General features: G+C 39.4%; 1 protein-coding gene across 1 annotated transcript; it reads left to right on the top strand.

Moving 5' to 3' along the window:
- Window positions 1-997: 997 nt before the first annotated feature.
- adssl (adenylosuccinate synthase, like) lies at window positions 998-9,419 on the top strand. Its single transcript, XM_062406107.1, has 13 exons — window positions 998-1,310; window positions 1,821-1,923; window positions 2,977-3,045; window positions 3,596-3,646; window positions 3,745-3,811; window positions 3,938-4,045; window positions 4,947-5,028; window positions 5,389-5,515; window positions 5,609-5,763; window positions 6,555-6,679; window positions 7,073-7,170; window positions 8,239-8,388; window positions 8,494-9,419. The coding sequence occupies exons 1-13, from the start codon at window positions 1,071-1,073 to the stop codon at window positions 8,544-8,546; spliced, it is 1,428 nt and encodes a 475-aa protein (XP_062262091.1). The 5' UTR covers window positions 998-1,070; the 3' UTR covers window positions 8,547-9,419.
- Window positions 9,420-23,547: the final 14,128 nt, after the last annotated feature.

The following is a 23,547-nucleotide window of genomic DNA, read 5'->3' as shown; positions in this document are numbered from 1 at the left end:
CACTGCACAACACCCTGATTACATGGGTGGTGGGACCAATGCACGGCGGCTCTTCATCAAGGAGCTGGGCAAAGAGCTTATAATGCCACATATGAAGAGGTGCATGGAGGGCACACCCCACCTTCAAACGCATATTACAGAGGCAATGGGAAGATGTGGGTTAAGAAAAATAAACGCTGCCACCACTCAGCCACAGGAGGACATCAGACAGGAGGGCCAAGTGAAGAGGAAGAGGTGAAACATCTGCCCAGCATGCCAAAGCTCGAAAAGTCAGTGGCTGGTGTTCCAAGTGCACCAGCCCAGTGTGCAAGGAGCACAAACATGTGATTGTCATTTGTGAGGCATGTATGCACTGAGAAGGCAATTTGCACTGTACCCATATGAGTTTATTTAATCAGTTTTCTTTTCTTTTATTCATTCGTTTTATACATTCACCACAGTTCAATATCAGTTTTATCGGTTGTATGGTGTATGTTATGTGTAAGTGAGACAAAGCCACAATTAAACATTTCCAATATTAAATGTGTAATTCTTTGGTCCAAATCAGTGATAACATATCACTGATAAAAAACATATTTTTTAACAAAATCATTATTACAGTTTGTCTTTGTCATCATTTGTTTTTATGACACTTGCATACCTGGGTCATTTTTGACCCATGTGTGTAAACGTGATGTAAAAATACAAACATATTTTAGTTCATAAATTAGAAAGATTAAATTAAAATAATGATTTTCTGGTAATCAAAAACAAGATATTTAATGAATACTTTGAATATTAAATGTTGAAATATATTTATTTCCAAAAATATAGCAAAGAAACACTCAAATAAAATTGAAAGTCAATACGGGTCATTTTTTACCCATGTTGTGCAAGGGTTTATATATCTATGGTTGTGATAGCTTGTGTATCAAAGGGTTAAACAAAATGAAGGAGAGTAAAGAGGAAACGCTGCCATCTTGAGGCGGAGCTGCCGATGAGCACTTCCCGTGACGCAGAGAAACGCGGTAAAACGGTATTCCGGTCCCCCACCTCATCCTCCTCAGCAGCGGAAGAGGCAGCAGAGCAGCATGGCTACCTCCGACAGCACCATGAGCGCGAACGGCCAAAGACAGAGCGTCGTCCTGAACGGGGAGCCGGTGGTGAAGCGGCCGCGGGAGAGCGCCCTGCAGCCGGACCCGTCGCTGCGCATCCCCCGGGATCCGCAGAACAAAGTGACCGTGGTGCTCGGGGCGCAGTGGGGCGACGAGGGCAAAGGGAAAGTTGTGGACCTGCTCGCCATGGATGCGGATATCGTCTGCAGGTGTCAGGTGACGGAACCACACGGCGGAGTTCACATTTCACACGCTCTCTCTCCCTGTATCGCTGTTTTTAAAATGTCCGCTGAACGTAGCGGAGGCTCCGTGGGAGTCTTTGCCGCCGTGAAGCATTCGTAACCTGCCTGTGACGTCAACAACCTTGTCTGACCTCCCGGATGTAGACGTTGGGGCTAGCACAGGATGCTAACCCGCACCTGGCTGCTACGTGTTATTATGTCAGTAAATCACTTGTGTAAACACTGACCATCGTGTGAAGTCGGTGTAACGTTACGTAAGAGAGCAACCGACGGGCTGCAGCCTGTGTTTTTCCCCTCTGCAGCGTCAACCATGTGACACTGACTGAACACAGGCGTGTTATCTGGGGGCCACCTGCAAAACAGTGTTCACGTCGTGTGTTGTGTAAGAGCAGGACGTGTGTGAAGCGGTGCTCGGTGGTTGTGTTTCTGCTGCGTTGTGGGTCACAGACACGTATCTGACTGCTTCCCGTGTCTCTGTGTGCAGGGGGGCAACAATGCAGGTCACACGGTGGTGGTGGACTCGGTGGAGTACGACTTCCACCTGCTGCCCAGCGGAGTGCTCAACAAGAACGCTGTCTCCTTCATCGGTAACACTCCACCCATGTGCTTTTCTTTGTACACAGACGGGAAGATGAAGAGCCCAGTAAAACAATAAAATGTGAACAGATGATCATTATCAGCGCGGACTTGAAAGCAGCCGCAGCAGATAGTCGTGTCAGTTGTTGAGGAAGTGCCAGTGTTTTATGGTAACAGTTAGACATATTCAGTAGTCACATACAGGTACCTTTTTATTAATTAGACACACATTAAAACTACTGCCATATTCTCCACCCTGTCTTCCTGAAACTTAAAGTACATTCGCTGAATTGAACCTGATCCAGCAGGTTCCACTCTATGGTCATTTTGTTATATAATATTTAGTCCACACCATTTAATATCAGTGAGGGTAGATTTGTGCTGGACTCGCACGTATATGTATTTTGGACGCATAAACTTTTGCTGAACTTATCAGAGCTCAAAGGAACCACCAGCCAATAATAGCGTGTTCTAACACACACTCAAATTCAAAAGCTCGCCAATAACACGGAGGCAGCTGGTTTATCTGGTTGTGGATTTTTTTTCCTCCGTACTTCTCTGTGGCATTGTAGTAATATCTTGCATTGCACATTACCCTGAAAGCTGACTATATTCTTGGGTCCAGAGTATGAAATAGATCATTGTTGGAATGATGATTGCAGGGACACAACATGTATCGTTAATGCAATACATACATGTGAGGCTGGTGTTAATAACACAAACCCCTCCCAGAATAACAGTGTACTCAAACAGCACCACAGACTACATCCTCCCAAATGACTTTATGGTCTAATCAGCAACTATCATAACCGTCTTCCAGATTGCAAGTCATTTCTTAATTTTCCATTTCCTCTTTTTGGTGGTGAGGTTTTTCTCACTGCCAAAAAGACAGGAAACATTTGAGGAACCCTTGTTTAAGTGATGGGCAACAAGATAGCTTGTGTTATATAAATAACACTTCAGGGAAAACATTAACAGTATATTGCTCATAAGGCCTATTTTACATGCAATGCATCAAACAATTTACCATCAGGATTTTTAAAGGTTGGATTTTTGCATCACAGGAAACGGAGTGGTGATACACCTACCTGGTCTGTTTGAGGAGGCGGAGAAGAACCTGCAGAAAGGCAAAGGTAAGGAGAGGTGCAGTGGTATCAACATGTGTTGTGTCACAATAATAGAAACTGTCTTTAAAATACCTTTATTATATTTATTAGAATGCAGTCCTTTGAAGAGTCACTCGAGATGCAGGACCAATCACTTGATGTTTAAACAATTTCTCAGCGGGTGTTCTAGAGACTTGGGAACTCGCGTGATCAAACGTTTAAAATAAGACATAACATGGAGCATTATTTGGCCACATTATCTGCTCAGATCATTCTCTAGTCGGGAAAAAACCCATGACTGTCTGGAGGGTTAAATTGGACACAAAATCGACCTGATTGTCCTCTAGTGTGGGGCCAGCATTAGTTAGTAAAAGATCGGATAAGTAATATTATCAAATGTATTAGTCAATTTGGGGAAAGTTTGAACATTATAAGGAGTGTTGTGCTTGGATTTGTTAGAGGGAGAACACAGTGTATACTGGTGACTAATACCACTCCAGATAAATTAGGTTTAGTTTATCTGGAGAATTAGTTGTTTTGTAAACATGTGATGAGCTATTTATTTTGTTTGTTGCAGGATTACAAGGTTGGGAGGAGCGATTAAAAATTTCTGATCGCGCCCACATTGGTGAGTAAGCATTTTCTCATGTGAAGTGATTGAATTGAATATAAATACGATTTGTCACCTTATTGACGTGCCCCTCCTCCCCCCCTTTCTGCCTCTAGTGTTCAACTTCCATCAAGCTGTCGATGGAATCCAGGAGCAGCAGCGGCAGATACAAGAAGGGAAAAAGTAATGTTAATCTTTTAATTTGTGTGAAATGTTTAGTATAATGTTCTCTACAACACTGTTCTCAACTGTGAATAACCTTTTTCTGTTAAATAAATAGTAAAATGTTTGTCTTTGTTTGCTCTCCAGTTTGGGAACCACAAAAAAGGGTATCGGTCCTGCTTACTCCTCCAAAGCAGCACGGAACGGTCTGCGAATCTGTGACCTTGTATCAGATTTCAAGGCTTTTGAAGACAAGTGAGTATTTTCATTTTCATCATCGTCTTTATTAGGGTGAGGGTTATAAAGTTTTCCCTCTTTAAATGTTTCCTGAACATTTATGGTCTAAGATGGGATGTGGTACTATAACACATAAACACTGAAAAGGAGAATGCAAATGTCCGAGTTGGTGACTCCGGACTTTCTCCAAAGTTTCTCCAGCCGAGTTAAAACTCTGGAAAATGTCAGCACGAGATCCCTTCAGGGGATTCCCTGCAAGTGAGTGAGCATGTTGATGACGTTTCTAACATGTTAGGAACGCAAAAAATAGTGTACAAAGTGTACAAATATCTGTTGGTCAATAAGAGAGAGAAGACAGATGAGGATCCATTTTGGTGATAAGGGCTGATGCCAGATTCAATGTGCTATCAAGTTTAATATTTCAAAATCTTTTAGCTTTTTCTGATTTTCGAGGTCAGCTCCTACAGAGCATTTAGATCAAATTTTAAAGGGGGGAATTCTAGATTTGTTGGTGTGACACTAGAGACATGAGAGATATCTGGTATCTTTTTTTCTTCATACAATAAACAAATTGTCAATATGAGCAGAAGTTAGTTTTCTTAAAGTAGTTTTTATCCTCTTAATGCATTGCTTTGACTTTTAAGATTCTGTACCTTCTCCTGCCAGCAGGTGGCAACACGTGGCCATGGTACATGTGAAAACTGCTGACAGCCTGCTTATATAAAATCCTGTATATAATGTTATGAAGGTGATGCTTTTATAGAAATGTATAGATCCTATGCTTACTCTGACTAAACCTATCCCACACTTCTAGCCCTCTAGCTTGACTATTCGCTTAGTGACCGTGTATTTACATACAGAAGAGCTGCACATATAGACTTCAACAAGCCTCTGTAAACCGACTCTGTCGTCCCTCTAGGTTTCGTATGTTGGCGAACCATTTCCTGACAATGTATCCAAAACTCAACGTTGACATTGACAGTGAACTGCAGCAGCTGAAGGTGAGGACAGTTCATCATGTACAGTTCATGCCAGGACTGAAAAAACACACGTCTCTGTCATGTAAGAAGACAGATGTAAATGATGGCTTCATTCCATTTGGCTGCTGTGTCGTTGGGCCTTGCGGGTTTGCTGTCACACTGTCATAATTTACCGGTGACACTTGAGTTAGATGGAGCCACCATTAATGTTATTAGTTCCCCCGCTGCTTTTTAGTGTGACATGGTCTAATATAAGTAATTGTCACTGTAATGCAGCTTTGAAAACAAGAGAATGATTCCGGTTTGTTCAGATTTTAGAGAACTTAAATAACATCTCTTATTGTCCATGTTTGGTGTATAAACTTATCTTTGTTTTCTCAGGGATTTACTGAGAGACTGCGCCCTCTTGTGACTGACGGGGTGTACTTCATGCACAAGGCTCTGACTGGATCCCCTAAGAAGATTCTGGTGGAAGGAGCCAACGCTGCTCTGCTGGATATCGACTTTGGTGAGCAACAAGGGGTTTGTAGAATTGAGGATGGATGGATGTTTCTTTTTCTTTTTCTGCCTACTCTAGTTAACAGATGTTTCCTTTGCTCAGGCACATATCCCTTCGTGACGTCCTCCAACTGCACCGTGGGAGGAGTATGCACCGGCCTTGGTGTGCCTCCATCATATGTTGGCCGAGTATACGGTGTCGTCAAAGCGTACACCACCCGGGTCGGTGTAGGTGCTTTTCCAACAGAGCAGGATAACGTGAGTTGTTTTATTTTCAAGGATATTTATTTTTGGGCCATTTTGCCTTTATTGGTAAGTGAAATTGGGAGAGAGCAGAAACAAGGAGCAGCAAAGGGTCTGTGCAGAATTGGCCACTGATAAATGAAAAGGAACTGTAAGATCACTAATGTTCGATCCATCACACTTGACATCTCAGGTGCTCAACAGCAGCTTTGTGTTAAATAGCCTTAATAGTCCAGGCAAAGTAGCGTTTTACGACAGACTAATTGTAAAATAATTTTTTCACCATATATCATTTCTATGATGAGTCCAGAACAACATACTAAAAGTCCTAAGAAATCCTAGTTGAGGAAATATGTTTGCATCGCCTTATTGGCACACATCTAGGATTGATGAGAATAAAACATATTTCCTCAACTAGGATTTCTTAGGACTTTTAGTATGTTGTTCTGGACACCTCATAGAAATTATCTATGCCCATCTAGGCCCAACACGGCCCTTATGAAACCACATTTGAATGTGGTTTCATAGGGGCGTGAAACCACATTTGAATGTGGTTTCATAAGGGCCGTGGTGGGCCTTGCCAGAGAAATGTACTTTCATACTTCTTTTACACCATAATTAGCAGTTAAACGTGGTGCAACCAGCTTACAAAGCTCATTGACTCCTCGTACCTGGGGAAATTACACAGGGGAACCGGTTTTGGTTCAAGTATGAACGGTACCAAACCTTATTGCTCAGCTGAAATCACTGATGAGAAGTAGTTTATTTCCTCCAATCAGCTCACAATGTGTTTCTATGTGTTTCAGGAGACTGGGTCACTGTTACAGTCCAGAGGCCGAGAGATTGGTGTGACGACGGGCAGACGGAGGCGCTGTGGTTGGCTGGACCTGATTTTGGTCAGATACGCCCACATGGTCAATGGCTTCTCTGCGTAAGGACCCATCACACAACTATAACTTCAACTCCCAACTATTGTTTATTATTTTTGATTCATTAGATTAAAAGACAAAAGCTACATTTTACCCTTTCCAGCAGTTTATTCGAAAAGCATCTTAATCCTGTAAAATCTGTAACTTAATCATGATGATAATTCCAGACTCAGATATTTACTATTTAATTCTGACTATTCATACTTCAGGGTTCAGGGTTTCTACAACATCATTCTAAGAAGTTCAATTGCTTTAATGTAAAGTGTTCTCACACTTTTCCCGACTTGTCTCTACTCTATCTTAACTTCCGACCTTTTCTTCACCTGCTGATAGAATTGGGAGTTTTTGCTGTTAATTTATCAGAGATTTGACCAGAGTGATTGATTTATTTGCAGAATTGCCCTGACGAAGTTGGACATTTTGGACACCCTGTCTGAGATTAAAGTGGGTGTGGCCTACAAAGTGGATGGAAAACCTCTCCCAAGTTTCCCTGGTAAGTTATTACAGCTTCAATGTTACATAGATCTGCTCTTTGCCTGCTCATCATCAGGTAGTCAGGTATTCAGACACAGAAGAACTTGCCAATATGTTACTGCTGCTTTACTTATTAACAAAAATGTGCTTATTATTATTATGAGTATTATTAATAACTGTTCTTTCTTTCTGACCCCAGTCAAAATTCTTAAGAATATACAATTTTAAGTTGTATCAATTTACATTTGAATCCTGTGTAACTTAAAATAATATATAATTTTCTGAAGTTTATTTGTCCAAAAATGTTTTAATGTTAGAATGCCAGTTAGCTGTAAACAAAGGAGAGCTACAGCATCTGTGAAAAGTGTTTTCATATTTTGAGAGCTGCCACTCACAAGTGAAGGACCATACAGTGGCTTTAATGCTCTCTAATGTGTTATTCCACATGGGTCAGCTTTTCTGAGCAGGAAATGCAGCATTCAGGGTTTTTGAAAATCTATTTTGCAGCAGTCCTTCAGCATCTCTCTGGTTGTCGAACCAGATGCAGCAAATTGTGTTTTCAGCTAATGAACCAGACGATGATGAAAACAACTTTCCTCAGGCTTCATGTGACACTGCAGCAGCTTCAAGCAGTACGCTCACTGAATCCAGTTTTGAATGTCTCTGCTCAGTGTACTCAATGTTTAATGAAGTGGCTCTTTTCCTGACTCTGATTTACAGAGCTTTAAGACTCTTCTTATAGACTGAATTTGGTGACTATTAATGCTGGTGTTAATATCACATTTATTACTAAATTTATCAAATTAAATCTACAATCATGGGTCGAACATGGCTCCCTGTTTCACATTGTCTTAGACCTTTCAGGACAATTATTACAGGAAGTCAATCATTTGGAACTTCTCTATATAATGATATTTATATAAACATTTGAAAAAGCTGACATCCTCCATTAAATGTGTATGGACCGGACATGCAAGTTATTTTCCCAGCATGTTTTCACCATAGTCTTCTGATGATTCATTAACAGCGGATCAAAGCAAAAGCATCTCCTATGTCACTGAGTGTTATTGATCTGCCTATGTTGCAGCCAACATGGACGTTTTGACGCGGGTGACGGTGGACTACGAGACGCTGCCCGGCTGGGGCTGCTGCACTGAGGCGGCTCGGAGCTTCGAGGAGCTGCCGACACAGGCACAAAACTACATTCGCTTCATCGAGAACTTCCTGCAAGTGCCAGGTCTGTAAAGAGACACTTATCATCAATAGAGAATCTCCGGCCAAAGGTTTCTTAACGTGGCCAAACCTGCCACTCATCTCTCTTTTTGTATTTCTGTCATTTCAGTGAAGTGGGTCGGAGTCGGCAAGTCCAGAGAGAGCATGATCAAACTGTTTTGATCCATCTCCAGTTCACTGGCATGTAGTCCTCCTCTCAACCACAGCTCAGATGATAACTTCAGGTATTGAAAGGATGACCAGAGGAATCAAAAATGCAAACCTGATCCTAAAGGAAAAAACTTCACCAGCAAGGCTATGTGTCAAACGTTTAGTCGCTGCTTGTGCATCTCATTTACAGTCATCCTTCATAGATATGATTTATGCATTCCTCATAATGTTTTCTATATTTATTAGGATGTTCATTTTTAAAAACCTGGTGCAAGTGGATCAAATGGTCACGATTCCATTCCCCAGTCAAAAGGACAGTTTCTTTTTTTTAGCCTTTGAAGCTAATTAACCTTAACTGACCTTAAACCGTTCGCCATGTTAATTCTTTTTTTTACATACATTTCAGAAACAGGTGTAGGAGCTTACGTGTTCAGGAGTGTCACAATAAAGCCAGAGATTATTTTTAGATATTGTGAAGAGATGGGAGAATGGTCGAAAGCCATGCAATCAGTATAGTTGTGAACTTTTCTATTGAACAGTTTTAAAACTTAAAGAACATGAATTGCATCTGGGTTGAGTTTATAATCGTATTTTCATGATTGTTAGAATGAACATTGTGCTTTTTAAATAATCCTCAAGGGATTAATCAACGTAATTGAGCTTGAGTTTAAACTCAAAAGTTTTTCCTGATAACCGAGGGAAAAAAAGAAGATATTCCTCATCCGCACAGAGACAGTTGTGTGTTTGTGTGTCGATGTAAAGAAAACAGTGGGCAGTAACGGACCAGAGCACATCTCATTTGACATTCAACTCATGTCAATAAAGCAAAAGACTCTTGAGCTTTATTGTTATGCTATTACCAATAAAAGGAAACTAACATGTAAAGCTTCATGGAGTCGTTCTTTATAATTGTTTTACCTTAAAAGTGTAAATAATAAGGTAATGTAGTAGAAAAATTAAGTAAACATGGTTGACAAACTTTTGTATTTAGATAGTAAGCATTTCAAGCCTTGACAAGAGACTTTTATGACTTGAGCTGTTTTATGGTCGGAACTGTTGGTGTTGAAATACAGTGAGACCTTTTGTTACTTGATTACCCATCTAAGGAAGTAGTGGTATGTCTTCTTATCACCTAAGGAAACACATGTGAATCAGCTGCTAATGTTTAGATTCCTCTCCTTCCCCCACCATGGAACCTGTCTGGATTGGTTCAGAGGGACAGCCCTCAGTCCTCCTATATAAGATCTATGTTTTTGACTGTTCTGCGTCCTCACTCTGAGACCCTTGTGGTTTCCCTGTGTTGATCCTTTCTGCAGAAAGCCCCTTATTAAATACACGTAGATAACTTTGTTGTTTCCAGCCTCTTGTATCTCCAGATTTCCATCACAGTAATTAAATCAAACAGGAATTCCTCGACAAACGGATGAACACCTTTTGGTGCTCAAAGGTCACGTTGGCTTCACAGAAACATCTTCTTGGCCTCTTTCGAACATGATATCTTGAGTTGGCCTTCAGGGGATTTCTTTAGATTTTGCCCAGTTGACTCAGAAGTGAACTGATTCGATTTCAAAGTTCACAGTGACATCGTAGTATTGTGAATGCAATATGGCAAAAACAACTGGAGAGAGTTCCACTTGAGGCTATCTCAAAAAGTTTGCTGTGACCTGACATGCATTCCTCTCTCGGAATGGATATCTCAGGAACTCCGGGAGGGAATTTCTTCCCATTTGGCACAAACGTTGACTGTGACTGAAGGTTGTGAAGCCACTCTTTTACACTCTGCTCACAGCACGTTTCTGCCCTGTTTGAGATTCTCTTCCCAACTCCCATTGAGGAATAAAACTGCCTATATACAATGTCTGTGTTCAGTGTCTATGTAAACAACACATTCATATGGGGCTTGTACAGTTGCAATCAGAAATATTCAACCCCCTCACCTCAATAGACATTATTATAGTGATGTGGATGACAGATAATGACAATAAATGACAAACAAAACCTCATCAAACAAAAGATATTTATTGATGCGTATTTTAGTTATTTTGACAACAGAAGTTGACTTAACTTTGAAGTTCAAATGAAAAATGTAACTCAACACATGTGCATGTGCAGTATTATTCAACCCCCCAGCTTCAGTACTTTGTGGCGCATCTAGCTTTTATAACTTCTAAAAAATGTTTTCGGTAAGTGCGGACAAGCTTCTTACACCTCTCGATTGGAATCTTTGCCCATTTTTCAAGTGCAAAAGCCTCTAGATCAGTGATGTTTGATGGCTTCCATGCTGCAACTGCCTTCTTTAAATCCCACCAAAGATTTTCAATCAAATTTGAATCTGGTGACTGTGAATGCAACTCAACGACGTTCCAGGATCTTTTTCTCAACCAAGCTTTGGTGGACTTAGAGATTTTGCTTTGGATCATTGTCTTGCTGGAAACTCCAATGATCACCAAGGTTTAATTTGTCAACAGAAGGAATCACATTCCTCTTTAAAATGGCCTGGTATTTCTGTGAATCCATGATGCCATGTACACAATAAAGATTGCTAGTTCCTGCCGCAGAAAAACAGCCCAACATCATCTTTGACCAACCTCCATGCTGGACTATGGGGATGGTATTCTTCTGGTCATAAGCCTGTCCTTTCACACGCCAGACATACCGCTGGTCCATACGTCCAAACAGTTCCAGTTTGGTTTCATCAGTCCATAGAACTGTCACCCAAAACTCTGTAGGCTTATCCAAATTCCTCCTGGCCTATTCTAGGCGACTTTTGATGTTGCTTGTGGTCAAGAGCTGAGTGCGTCTAGGAGCCGGCCATTAAATCCTTTATTATTCAGTGCATGTCTTATAGTTGGCACTGCAGCACTTGTACCAGCCTTCATCAGGTCATCCTGTAGGTGTCTTGCAGTCACACAGGGATTTATGTGAGTTGTTCTGACTAAGTTGCTGAGGGTCCTTGATGAAATGCTGGGCTTTCTTCCACAGCCAGGCATGTTTGAAGCTGCTCCATCAGTTGTAAACTTCCTTATAATGTTCCCAATTGTGTCTCTTGGAATATCATTTTTTGGGGAATTCTTCTTCTACCCAAGGCCTTTCAGGTGTGATGAAATAATCTCCTCTCTCAGCTTTTGTGTAAGCTCCTTTGTCTTTCCCATGATTGCAACTCATCTTGAATACCTTGATGGGTGGGGTCTATATATGCATCACAGCTGAAGCAAATTAAGGATCAGTATAGAGTTCCCAAAGGCTTAATAATGTTTCAACTCAACTTTAGGACAAAAAAAACTGTCAGACAGCTTTAAAAACAACAATATTGTGTAGGAGTTGAATAATTGTGACATGGCTATCTTAACAAAATATACTGCTACACACAAATACTACATCATGCATTTTCCGTGTTGATTTTCTTTATCACTCAACTCATAAAGAAGGCATCAGAAGCAGAATCTTGATCAAAGAACAAGATTCTGTCTACTTTAATTGATAAATCCTTAAAATCTTTAGGGGGTTGAATATTTCTGATTGCAACTGTAGATCTGTAGATGCTCTGGTAAAAGTGTTTTTAAGTATTTGGTGTAAAACAATAACAGATCCATCAGTAACAAAGTTTATAAATAATCAAAGGTAAATTACTAAACTCTCTTCACTTCCCCTCGATGTATGACCACCATAACAGGAGGCTTCCTATTTCTTTGTAAATGAAAAGCTGTTAAGCTGATATAAGATAAAGGTCCTTTATTAGTCCCACAATGGGGGAATTGTTACAGCAGCAAAGAGACAATAGCGAAATACACTGTGATAGTAATATATGCAAAAATGGAATATTAACAAGGAATCATGAAAAATAGAGTAATATTGGACTTCCGGTGATCGTCTTTACAAACGTATGACAAACCTTTTTATCAGCCTCCTGGATTCCCCAGTAAAAACAGTCCTAAACTGAAAACAGCATATTTAAAACTGGTAATTATTTACTATAATCATACATGTCAGTGTGATGATGCTTCTTATTTCATCCAAACATACACAACGGCTTTTATTGAATTCCTTTAGAAGCAACCATCATATATTGAGAATCTGGAAAAAAGGGTGTGTGGAGACCAAGTGCACTGGTTGGTTGGGCAGGGCGGCAACTCTAGATTTGCAGTGTGGTCTTAAGAACACCTCAAGAGAATCCTTTCGACTTTCGCACAAATACCAACTTTGAGTCACAGATAAACAGATTTTATTTTCGTTGTCAAACGTCAATGTCACCATAGCCTCACAAAAAGAAATGTATTGAACAAGATCTCTCGACTCTGCCTTGGGGGAATTTCGACTCAAAGATGAACTGATTCGATTTCAGAGGTCAAAGGTAAAGGTCACAGTGACCTCATGCGATTGTGAATGCAATATGTCAGGAACACCTGGAGGGGGTTTCATTACATCTGACACTGAGGCACAGTCCCATGTCCCCCCTCAAACACTCAGACTTAGGGGCACCTTCCTGGTTAGTGAGTGAAAGCTTACTGTGAAATCAAAAGTGTGAGTGTGGGATCTCTTGCAGACTTTGCCAAAGGGAATTACCCAAAAAGTTCATAGTGTTTTAACTTAACCGAATGCCTGCATAACAATAAACAAGCATGGAAGGGGAAAACAACCCAAACTGGGACATTGCAAAAAAATATATAACCCATAGACTGTAAATAAAGAACCACATCAATCCATCTGCAGAACATGTTTCGAAAGGACGCCGCTCACCTTTCAGCCAGACGTCCTGTAACAGACTGCCGTCCTCTCACTCTCACTTTACATCCTTCTTAGTTATGTCGACTTCCTCTCACTCTGTAAAAAGCTTTTCAGGAACTGGAGGGATCAGATTAAAGCGTAAATTAAAGTGTACTAAATGGATTCCTTGGCAAATCGATCAGAGGTGTAACCGTGTGCAGGAGCGCCTCTCTCTGGCCGATAAGTCCACAGCTCAGGTTGATGTTGGACAGAGCGATGCCAGAGAATTGCATTAAAGTCATCACAGTCTTTAGGTCGTAGACATATATGTGACGGTTGGATAATGTAGTGATAGGTTGTTGGGTGTGTGCCAAACCTGAGAGGTATGTACGTGTCCATGCAGTCTTTGAGTCCTTTGTCTTGAGAAACATTCAAAGTATTCAAATCAAAAGTTTTGCCCCATGTGTCTGTGGCTCATGTGTCTGTCAAGGTCTATTCCACCGACTGTAAATAAAGATGGACCACACTTCTCCACTTCCTTCCAATATATAGAAATAAAGCTAGAACATGCTGGCTATACAACCGCTGCCCACACATTTGGGGCCAGAGTCTGAGTAGTATGCCGACTGGGGTACACACCGATACAAGTGTTCGACCAATCACAAGTCAGTTTCAGCTGTCAATCATGATGTTTCACCCTGTTTTTAATTTTAAACCACTTTTTGGAACCAAACTCACCAGAAAAATATATCACTTGGACAATACGGCTTTAAAAAAAATATTATTTAACATGTTGTTCGACATTTTGTTCCATCTACTAACATGGAGGAGGCAGGATTTATACTGCAGCCAGCAACCTGGTGGTGATCAAGATGCTTTGGCTTCAGTGTTTGAGAGAGGTCATGTCGTCCATCTGTATATACACACTACGGTATTTATTAAACTAATGTGATGGAAATCTGGAGATACAAGAGGCTAGAAACACCACAGTTATCTACGTATATTGAATAATAAGGGGCTTTCTGCAGAAAGGATCAACACACCGAGAGTCCTAAGGATCTCAGAGTGAAGATGGAGAACAGTCAAATGCAAGGGTCTAATATAGGTGAACTGAGGGCTGTCTCTCTGAACCAATACAAACTGGTTCTGGGGTGAAGGAGAGGAATCAAAACATGAACAGGTGTTTCCCATGTTTTTCTAAGGTAATAAACAGACGTACACTCCTTCCTGTGGTGGGTAAACAGGTCGCAAAAGGCTCTGGCAGTTCTCATTTCATAAAAAGTTCAGACCATAAAACAGCTCAGGTCATAAAGTCATTAGACAGGGATGCATAGGGTTTTTCTTCAACTACAAAATAGGTTTCAACTATACTTAGTTAATTTTTCCAATACACTAACTATTACCCCCGCCAAGGAGATGTTGTTTCTTTTTGTCTGTTTTGTTTTTGTCTATTTGTTTGTTTGTAAGTAAAGTAACTTAACTTGGTGGAAGGAATTAAAATGTGTCAGAGAAGAGCAGCTGTAGCTGAGGGGTTAGAGTGGTCGTCCTCCAGCCTGAAGGTCGGCAGTTCGATCCCCAGTCTGACCCATCTACATGCCAAAGTGTCCTTGGGAAAGATGCTGAACCCTGAATGGCCCCCCATAGAATAACAGATTGCTGCGAATAGTTGCACTGTATGTATGAATGTGTGTGTGAATGGGTGAATGTAAAACTGTACTCTAAAGCGCTTTAAGTGGTCATCAAGACTAGAAAAGCGCTATATAAAAACAAAACCTTTTAGCTGTAGATCTGGATCAGTGGCCACATCCTGGGTTTTCGTTCCTCTTCCTTTAACATTGTGATATGGTGCGTTATTCCACATTTTCCTTGATTCTACGGAGAATAATTCATGGATCAGACTTGTTTAGGGGACTGTTTGAATCTAGGGAATTTAAGCAAGGTTTATGTGAATCACGTGGCATAAATAATGATTTGGGGTTATTACTATATGCAGTACAATTATAGATTAACATTCAATTAATAGGAACAGAGGTATTGGATTAAAACATATGAATAGTCATAAAAACATGATGTAAATCAACATTCTTTAAAGATAGGAACCTCCAGCTCATTTATTATAATATTAATTAACTGCATATATAGCACATGAGATTGACCTAAAAGAGGAATAACTCATCAAAACAAAACAACAGAGGCCCAGAAACAGAACATATGTAGTCAAATTAAATCTCCCTTCATCTTTTATCAGTAAAAAAGAATTGATTTTCTTCTGCTGTCGTCTGATCAAATAAAACGTTATTTTCTACTGCTGCCCATTGACAGAGTCGCTTCCCCTTGTTCGCCAAAGTTGCAGACGTTTGCTAACCGGTCAATTTCCAGTCCAGGAAGGGCCCGAGTCATCAAAAATAAACAGCAGAAATTGAGCTCACAGTATATACGCAAGAAGGCTTAATTGAAAATAAAGTGCTCATAATAGCAGCACGTTCCTCCTCCACCACCACCACCACCACGTTCCTGACCCCCACCCTCCATCCCTCTCTTTTATTTACCACCACCTCCGTAAAGCTGCAATTGTGAGGAGTTTTTTTATCAGGTCAATGAATCTGAGCTTTTTCATTTCGGGGGAGCTTCTTCTGGGATCGGTCACACCTGAGCAGATCTACTTGTTCCCTCCGCTGAATGGAAACCCCACTCAAAAATAAAAGGACGGCTGAAATTGCAAACATCCGGCGACTAGAAGTAAGGATTTCTACTTTCTTTGCATGAATAAACTGATTTCAAGGCTGATTTGAAATGACAAAACAAAACACAGTATATTTTTGATATCAGAATGAACTTCCAGGAAATTATTATCTAATAATTTGTCTTATTTCCCCATAATTCCATTGAACGTAAGGCAATGAATAAAAAGACTAACATGAGGTTTTTTTCTGCCCATGATTTATAAAGTAGGAAGGGAACATTTTTAATCATTCTCCCTCATGTATTTCTGTTTAACGTTGATTAATGCATGTAATTTCTCAAATTTGATAACCATTCCTTTGTCCGTGCCTGTGCACCGTCCTCGTCCTGCACCGTGCACAGGATCCATGTAGCCGGATACATTAGACACCTGTTTCACTGCTGCTCGACTGTTCTCAGCCTCCGTGCGAGCAGAGAGACGGGAGCTCTCACGCAGATTGAATTGAAGCAGCTAAATGTGGTTAACAGTTGATTTGGAGAGCGCGTGAAATAAATCCAGTCCTGCTGCTCAGTGAGTGTATGGATCCAGTATTTGCAGGAAAAGAAGGTGAAAGACGTGTCCACTTCTATCTCATTACAAACGATCTAAATACATTATATGTGGATGTAAAGGTCTGATGCATGGCCGAATGTTCCTGATTGTTTTTTAGCAGGATTATACAAAAACTACTAAACATATTTCCATTCAATTTTTTTGAGGTGTGGGTCATAAACCAAAGAAGAAGATGTGGGGCCGAATGCAGGACTATTTCCCCCCTTTCTTTACATCATGAGAGGGCGTTTCATTTTTTTTAATGTTTTTACTGATTGATTTTTTTAGGGATATCTACACGTTTATGAAATTTGGTGCTGTTTGAATTAAACAGAACTGTTGGACCTTTGCGGAGGTATTTGTTAAACCATTCTAGATTGTTACTTTAAGTCATCGTCCAGCTACAGTGATATAACATCCTATATAATCACTTACTGATTAATTACCTATTTATTACACTGCCTAAATTTGTCTATAGGCAAAATGTGCACATCTTACACAACTAGTAAATATCACACAGTATCAGAGTGAACCAAAGGCAAAGTTATACGCTGTACACTTTAAATTAGCTGACAGCTGGGCATCAGGACAAACCAATTTTTATAATATAATATTTTTAATTGATTGGTCATAGGTCAATGACGTGAAGTTCTTTATATAAGTCAGAATGGCCATTGGAGAGCATACCTCTTATGCTCTTCATAAAGTCACATTTAAATTCTCCAGATGCCGATTTTTATGTGGATCTGCACCAAATTGTTCACACTCATTAACATTGGTCCCCTAAACATGTCTGATTTTATTTTTCCATCAAGATACACATCTGACAAATCAACAGAAATCAAATCCTGGATTTGCACAACAATGTTATGTGTGTGTTCTTAAAACAACATCCTTCTTCTAAGTTTACGGATTTTGTTCCATAATTTTTGTGTAAACCTGCCAACGAACAGTCGGACAAACAACGCAGATGAAAATAGAACCTCCTCGGACAAAGAAACTAGTGATGTATTTTCTGTAAAGGATTAAGAAAAAATGCCAACTCATCTTGTATCTTTAGGTGTGTCAGAAACCTCCATGCTTCAAGATGTAATAGACTGTTGGTCCAAGTGGTTAAGAACAGTTCATTAGTTCATACCCATTAGATTAATGGAAATTAGATATTTTTCCATTAAGGCACAAATTTCCAACTATCCCTTTTTATTGGAACCAAAACAAAAGTGTTGAATATGCAGAAGAAGGCTGGACATTTTTTTTTTTCATCTCTTTAGTTAAAAAAAGAAGAAGATATTTATGTACAAGAAAATCCTCTTTTTATGTTGAAATGAGATGAATAAATATAACATTAATAGGAAGATAAGCGAATAAATAGATTTCAAGATGTTAATATGTTATAATTAAATCTCACATCTGCTTCTGCCCACAAAAAGATACATTACATTGCTCATAGGTATGTATGTGAGGGTGAATGTTTATATATATACAATATATTTATATATAGCTATGTGATACATTGGCGCCCTGTCCAGGGTGAATCCGCCTCTCACCCAATGTCAGCTTCAGCTCCCCCACAACCTTTAAAGTATCATCTGTATGATATAGATGGATGAATGAATGGATAAAACGTTTATCAACAATAGTATATATAAATAAAACAGACTGGAAAAAAACAAAACATATTTGTAATTTTATAAAACATATGAAAAGACCCTACTTTAGACCAAGTAAAGGGTTGAATACACGCAATTGCAGTTAGAATATTTACTTGCATTTACATTACAACAAAAGTCAGAGTGAATATTTCCCTGCAGCTACACATGTTCAGCAGTGACAAAGCAGAACAGCTGCACACCCCCATCCCACAGCCACCAGCCCAGCTCTGAGCGAATGGGATCACTCGGTCTGCAGAACCCCAACGACCTGCTCCTCTTTAAGGGCCTGTTGGAACTCCTCCAACAAACACCGAACAAACAGCACTGAGCTCATTCAATTACATAAAACATCATTACATGTCATTGAGCGGACGCTTTTATTCTGAGTGACTTACATGGCCATGCATCCAACATCTATGAGGGCCCATTAAGGGATTCAGTACATGTGAAAGACTGAGGAATGAGCCGCCGAGCTTGATTGATTTGATTGATTTATTTAAGCCTCGGAAAACACATTGAGGAATAAGATCTCATTAACAATGGTGCCGAGGGTACAATGAACAGTTAATACGTTGAGAAAATAAATAAATAAGAATGAAATAAATATGCATATATACATACAGCAACACAAGGGAAAAGGTCACAAGCAATCAACCCTGACGATTCAATAAAATACTATAAAATACTATGGTTAAGCCTAATCCAACTAACAGTTACAATCACTGCAGGAGAAGTCAGCCGTACATGAAACAAGACTTGAGAATTCCCTTAATGAAATAAATGAGGCCAACTTTAAAAAATTTTGGACCTCATTCCAGATGAAGGGTGCCTTAAAACAGAAAGCTGTCTTCCCCAAGTTAGTGTTAACACGAGGAAGATATAAAGAAAGCCAGCTCTGGGAGCGGGTATTGAGGGTATAACAATTCCAGCTGATGAGAGAGGAGAGATATAATGGCAGTAGCCCAATGATTGTTTTGTAAATATAGATCTTCCAATGACCATCCCTTTTTTTAGACAGGGCTGGCCAGCCAACTTTGTTATAAAGAGTACAGTAGTGTGTGCCATAGCCGTCTCCAGTGATAAAACGCGGAGCAGAATGGTATACAGCATCCAGGGATTTCAGTGTGGTTTGGGATGTATTCCCATAAATAGCATCACCATAATCTAAAACTGATATAAAAACAGACTCAATAATGCGTTTTCTGGCAAGGAAAGTGAAACAGCATCTATTTCTGTAGAGAAAGCCCAATTTTATTCTAAGCTTTTTTACGAGTTGATTCACATGTGGTTTAAAATCAAGCTTCTCATCAACCTAAATGCCTCGATACTTATAGCTGGTGACCCTTTCCAGAGTGGTACCATTTCTAGAGCAGAGTTTTAAACCGTTAAAATAAGTGTTTCTAGCTTAAGTGAAAATAATCCATTTGGTTTTGGCACAATTCAGGACTAGCTTCAGGTCACTTAACTGCTTCTCTAGCATGTGGAAGGAGAGCTGCAGTCTATTTATGGCAGAGTCAATGTTGGAGGCACTACAATAGAGAACTGTGCCATCCACATAAAGATGAACCTGAGAAAGTAGAGTGAGTGTGGAGGCAATTTCATTGATATATATATTATAAAAAGCAAAGGTCCAAGATACAGAGCCTTGGGGTACCCCCTTGTGAATATCGAAAAAAAGTTATTTTTCCCACCTTTACAGATAGATAGATAGATAGATACTTTATTAATCCCATGGGAAATTCAGATCTTCCAGTAGCTTGTAGACTTAACACATACACATTATGTATTTAACACATACATAAATCACATACGGTGAACAAATTTACAGATACAGGAATGGAATGCAATGATGTGATTGTGTCAGTGTCCAGTAGGAAACTGATAAATAATAAAATATAAAATGTATGTATATATATAAAAACAGCAGAAAAATATAATATATAAATATCTAAATATATAAGAATATGTTGTGGGAGCCACCAGAGAGATAACTGTTAAACCACTGTAGGCTCTTATGATCGAAGCCGATAAGTGATCATTTGTGTAAAAGCAGATGGTGGTCAACCGTGTCAAAGGCCTTTGAGAGGTCCACAAACAGTGCAGCACAAGGTTGCTTATTGTCCAGGGCATTAATGAAATCATTCACTACAGAAATAGTGCTATGTCGGACTCTAAAACCTGATTGAGATGGACTCAAGAAAGAAGATAGTGATAAAAATTATGATTTTAGCTGGGTATTAATAATGGATTAAAGAATTTTTAAGAGACATGATCATTTTGAAATTGGCCTGTAATTGTTCATATTATTCGTGCTACCTCCCTTATGCAGTGGGAGAACATGGGCTGTTTTCCAGGTTGAAGGAATAACACCAGTTTTTATGGAGAGATTGAAGATGTGAGTAATATGTTCACGCTCTCCTTTAAGACTTTTAATTGCTTTCCAGAAATCACGTGGTCCATTGGTCGATTCAGTGAATTTTTGCTTTTTCGTCTTTCCCTCTCCTGATTCGCTGATGTTCTTAGTCCTGCATTTTTTATAGGGAACATGTTTGTCAACTATAAAGTTAAAAGTGTTTTAGGGCCAGATCAACATAAGGTATTTTGACAGTATCTGCTCTGTCACCATAAAAAAGGTTGTGTAAGAAGGCCTGCTTGTCAAAGACCTTAAAATTCCTTTTCATAACTACCCAAGAACCACATTTCTGCAACCTTATGTCACGGAAGCATATTACCGGCCAATGATCACTGATCCCCAAGTCTAAAACCCCATTTGCAACATATTTTTCGGGTTTGTTGCAAAAAATTAGATTAATTAAAGTTGATTTAGAAAAGTCTTTCAGATTAGGACGAGTGGGCACAGAAATTAGCTGGGTCAAATTCAGGTCAGAGGACAGCTCCTGACCAATCTAAATTAAAATCACCCAACACAATTAGTTCTGATTCAGAAGGAGGAATAAGAAGTTCTGCCATCTTGTTTAGGGCCATAGTCGGGGCACTAGGGGGTGTGTAAAATCCAATGACAATAACGGAATTTTTGTTACCAGGGTAAATTTTTTGGGAAATTAATTCAAAGCATTTTGGGATGGATACAGCGTTTAGAATAGTAGTAGCATAAGTGCGTTTCACATAGACAGCTACACCACCACCCCTGCTGGCCCTATCAGATCTGTAAATATTATATACACTGTTTGGTTGTCTATATCTTTATGTAGCCATGTCTCTGATATGACCAATATGTCAGGGTTTGCTTGATTTACTAAAATATTAATGTGGTCAAGTTTGTGATGGCTCCACAGACTTCTTACGTTTAAGTGTAGGACACCCACCCCATTCCTATTTCTAAATTCTTGGGGGTCACTTATAAAGGTAGTAATATTTTTGATTGACTGTACATGTGTTGAGGGATGGAGAAATGTCTTGTATCTGCAACAAGTCCCTGAGAGTCTGTGTTCTGAGACGTCGCGGCACATGAACATGTGCCAGGGCATTATATCAGGCTCAGTATGGGATGTACTGAGTTATGGTTGAGAGAGGAGAAGCATACTTGCTACTGCAGTTGGTACAATTAACAATGCAGGGTCACCATTAATAAATAACAATTATTATAATACCCTTTATGTAACTTCAATTAAAATATAGAGCACTTAGTTATGAGTTCAGTCTCAGTTCAAATTAACTGCTGGGATATGTGGGATTCATTGTTAGGGCCGAGCACTGACATCAAAGGTCAGGTGAGACCCTATTGAAATTGTAAGGATTATTGTTATTATTATTATTCAGGCAAATGAATTGGCTTTTTGAGGGCTTAAACATGCTCAAATTCTTACCAAACTTGGCAGAAAGTCGCTGAACCCCGACTGGCCTCTCACAGATAGTGGGGATGTATGAATATTAGGGCTGGTAAAGTTAACGAGTTAATCTATGAGATTATTGTGCCCGAGATTGATGCGATAAAATATTTTAAGAAGAAGCTACTTGAACCATGGATGGGGGACTGTCCACTAAATTGGTGGACAAGAAGGCAGCACACCCATGAGAAGCTTGCAGGAATAGCAAAGAAACACCTGTCAACCCCAGCTATCAAAGGGCCCCGTGAGCGGCTGTTCTCACTCTCAGGTCATATTGTCCAGAAGAGGAGAGCAGCATTGGCTCCAGAAAATGTGAACATGCTTGTCTGTTTTAGCGCAATTTATCATACATGATATTTAAATACCTGGCTGCCACTTTATAGGTAGGAGCTATAGGCCTGAGCCTCTTTGAAAACACAGCTCTGTGTGTAGTTTTGTGTTTAAAAAAATTTAAATTAAACAACACTGTCTAAAATACATGCTGTATTCAACATTGAATGTGTCTAGGTAGAATATTAAAATTATCACGATGTTGAAATATTACGATTGCACAGTGAAATAAGATTTCTAGGATTCGGTTCTATTAAACTGCGCATTACTTAAAGTCACCCTGATTTAAATGCATGAGTGGTAATAATTATATAATTGATTATTGATTGATTGACTGGTTGATTTTTTATGGAGGCAACATTGTTGTTTTTCCGACTGATACACAAACAAATTTATTTTACGTTATTCATTTATTTAGTGATTGAGTACACTGATCATGTCAATATATATATTCATTAAAAGTGATGAGAATGATCTTGTGTCTTTCTCAACTTATATGTGATCCTCACAGAAGGTGAAGGTTGGTCCTCACTGAGCAGCACTGAAGCAGTCCTCATTTAAGATTTTTTCAGCTTAAAATCTATACTTTAAAAATAATAATTAAAAAAGACAAGAAAAGCACATTTCCACCTCTAAATTGTTACTTTTTTTTAAACCATTGTTTATACTGGTTGCTTAAACAAGGGGTTTGAGTAGAGTGCAAACCTACAAATCTCAAATCTATTTCAATACCCAAAATGTGTCTGATTTTATTATTCCCAGGGAAACCTGGGGAAATATAAAAGAAATCGTCCTATCCCGTGAATTTAAAGAGAGAAAAATAAATCATGGATTCCTTCCTGACTCGTACCTCATCCTTCCACCAAGTTTCCTTGTAATCTATTCCGTTTTTGCGCAACCTTGCTTACAAACAAACCAACCAACAAACGGACAGGGGAGAAAACATAACCTCCCTGTTGGAGTCGAAGTTAAAATCCATGTTTGTAGAAACAGCATATTAAGGACAACCTTATATTTCAGGTGCTTTTTAAACACAGACACTCATAATACAAAAGACAAAATAATTATTTCATTATTGTTATTTAAAGATATTAAACAATTAATATCAGCATTTTTTTCTTAACCATGTCAATAATAATGAATGAATATTTCCCTGTATGCACGGAGTATATATATACAGATGCAGTTATTCAAACTACTTCTGC

Source organism: Platichthys flesus, chromosome 15, assembly GCF_949316205.1.
Source record: "Platichthys flesus chromosome 15, fPlaFle2.1, whole genome shotgun sequence".
NCBI classification, from domain to species: Eukaryota; Metazoa; Chordata; class Actinopteri; order Pleuronectiformes; family Pleuronectidae; genus Platichthys; species Platichthys flesus.
This window is presented reverse-complemented; position numbering and strand designations above follow the sequence as displayed.

What these genes read in the sequence shown, in the direction of transcription:
- adssl (XM_062406107.1), top strand. Translation starts at nt 1,071, where the DNA reads ATGGCTACCTCCGACAGCACCATGAGCGCGAACGGCCAAAGACAGAGC. An exon ending in GAACGCTGTCTCCTTCATCG is followed by an intron (nt 1,924 to 2,976) that starts GTAACACTCCAC and finishes TTTGCATCACAG; the next exon opens with GAAACGGAGTGGTGATACAC. An exon ending in GTGAACTGCAGCAGCTGAAG is followed by an intron (nt 5,029 to 5,388) that starts GTGAGGACAGTT and finishes TTGTTTTCTCAG; the next exon opens with GGATTTACTGAGAGACTGCG.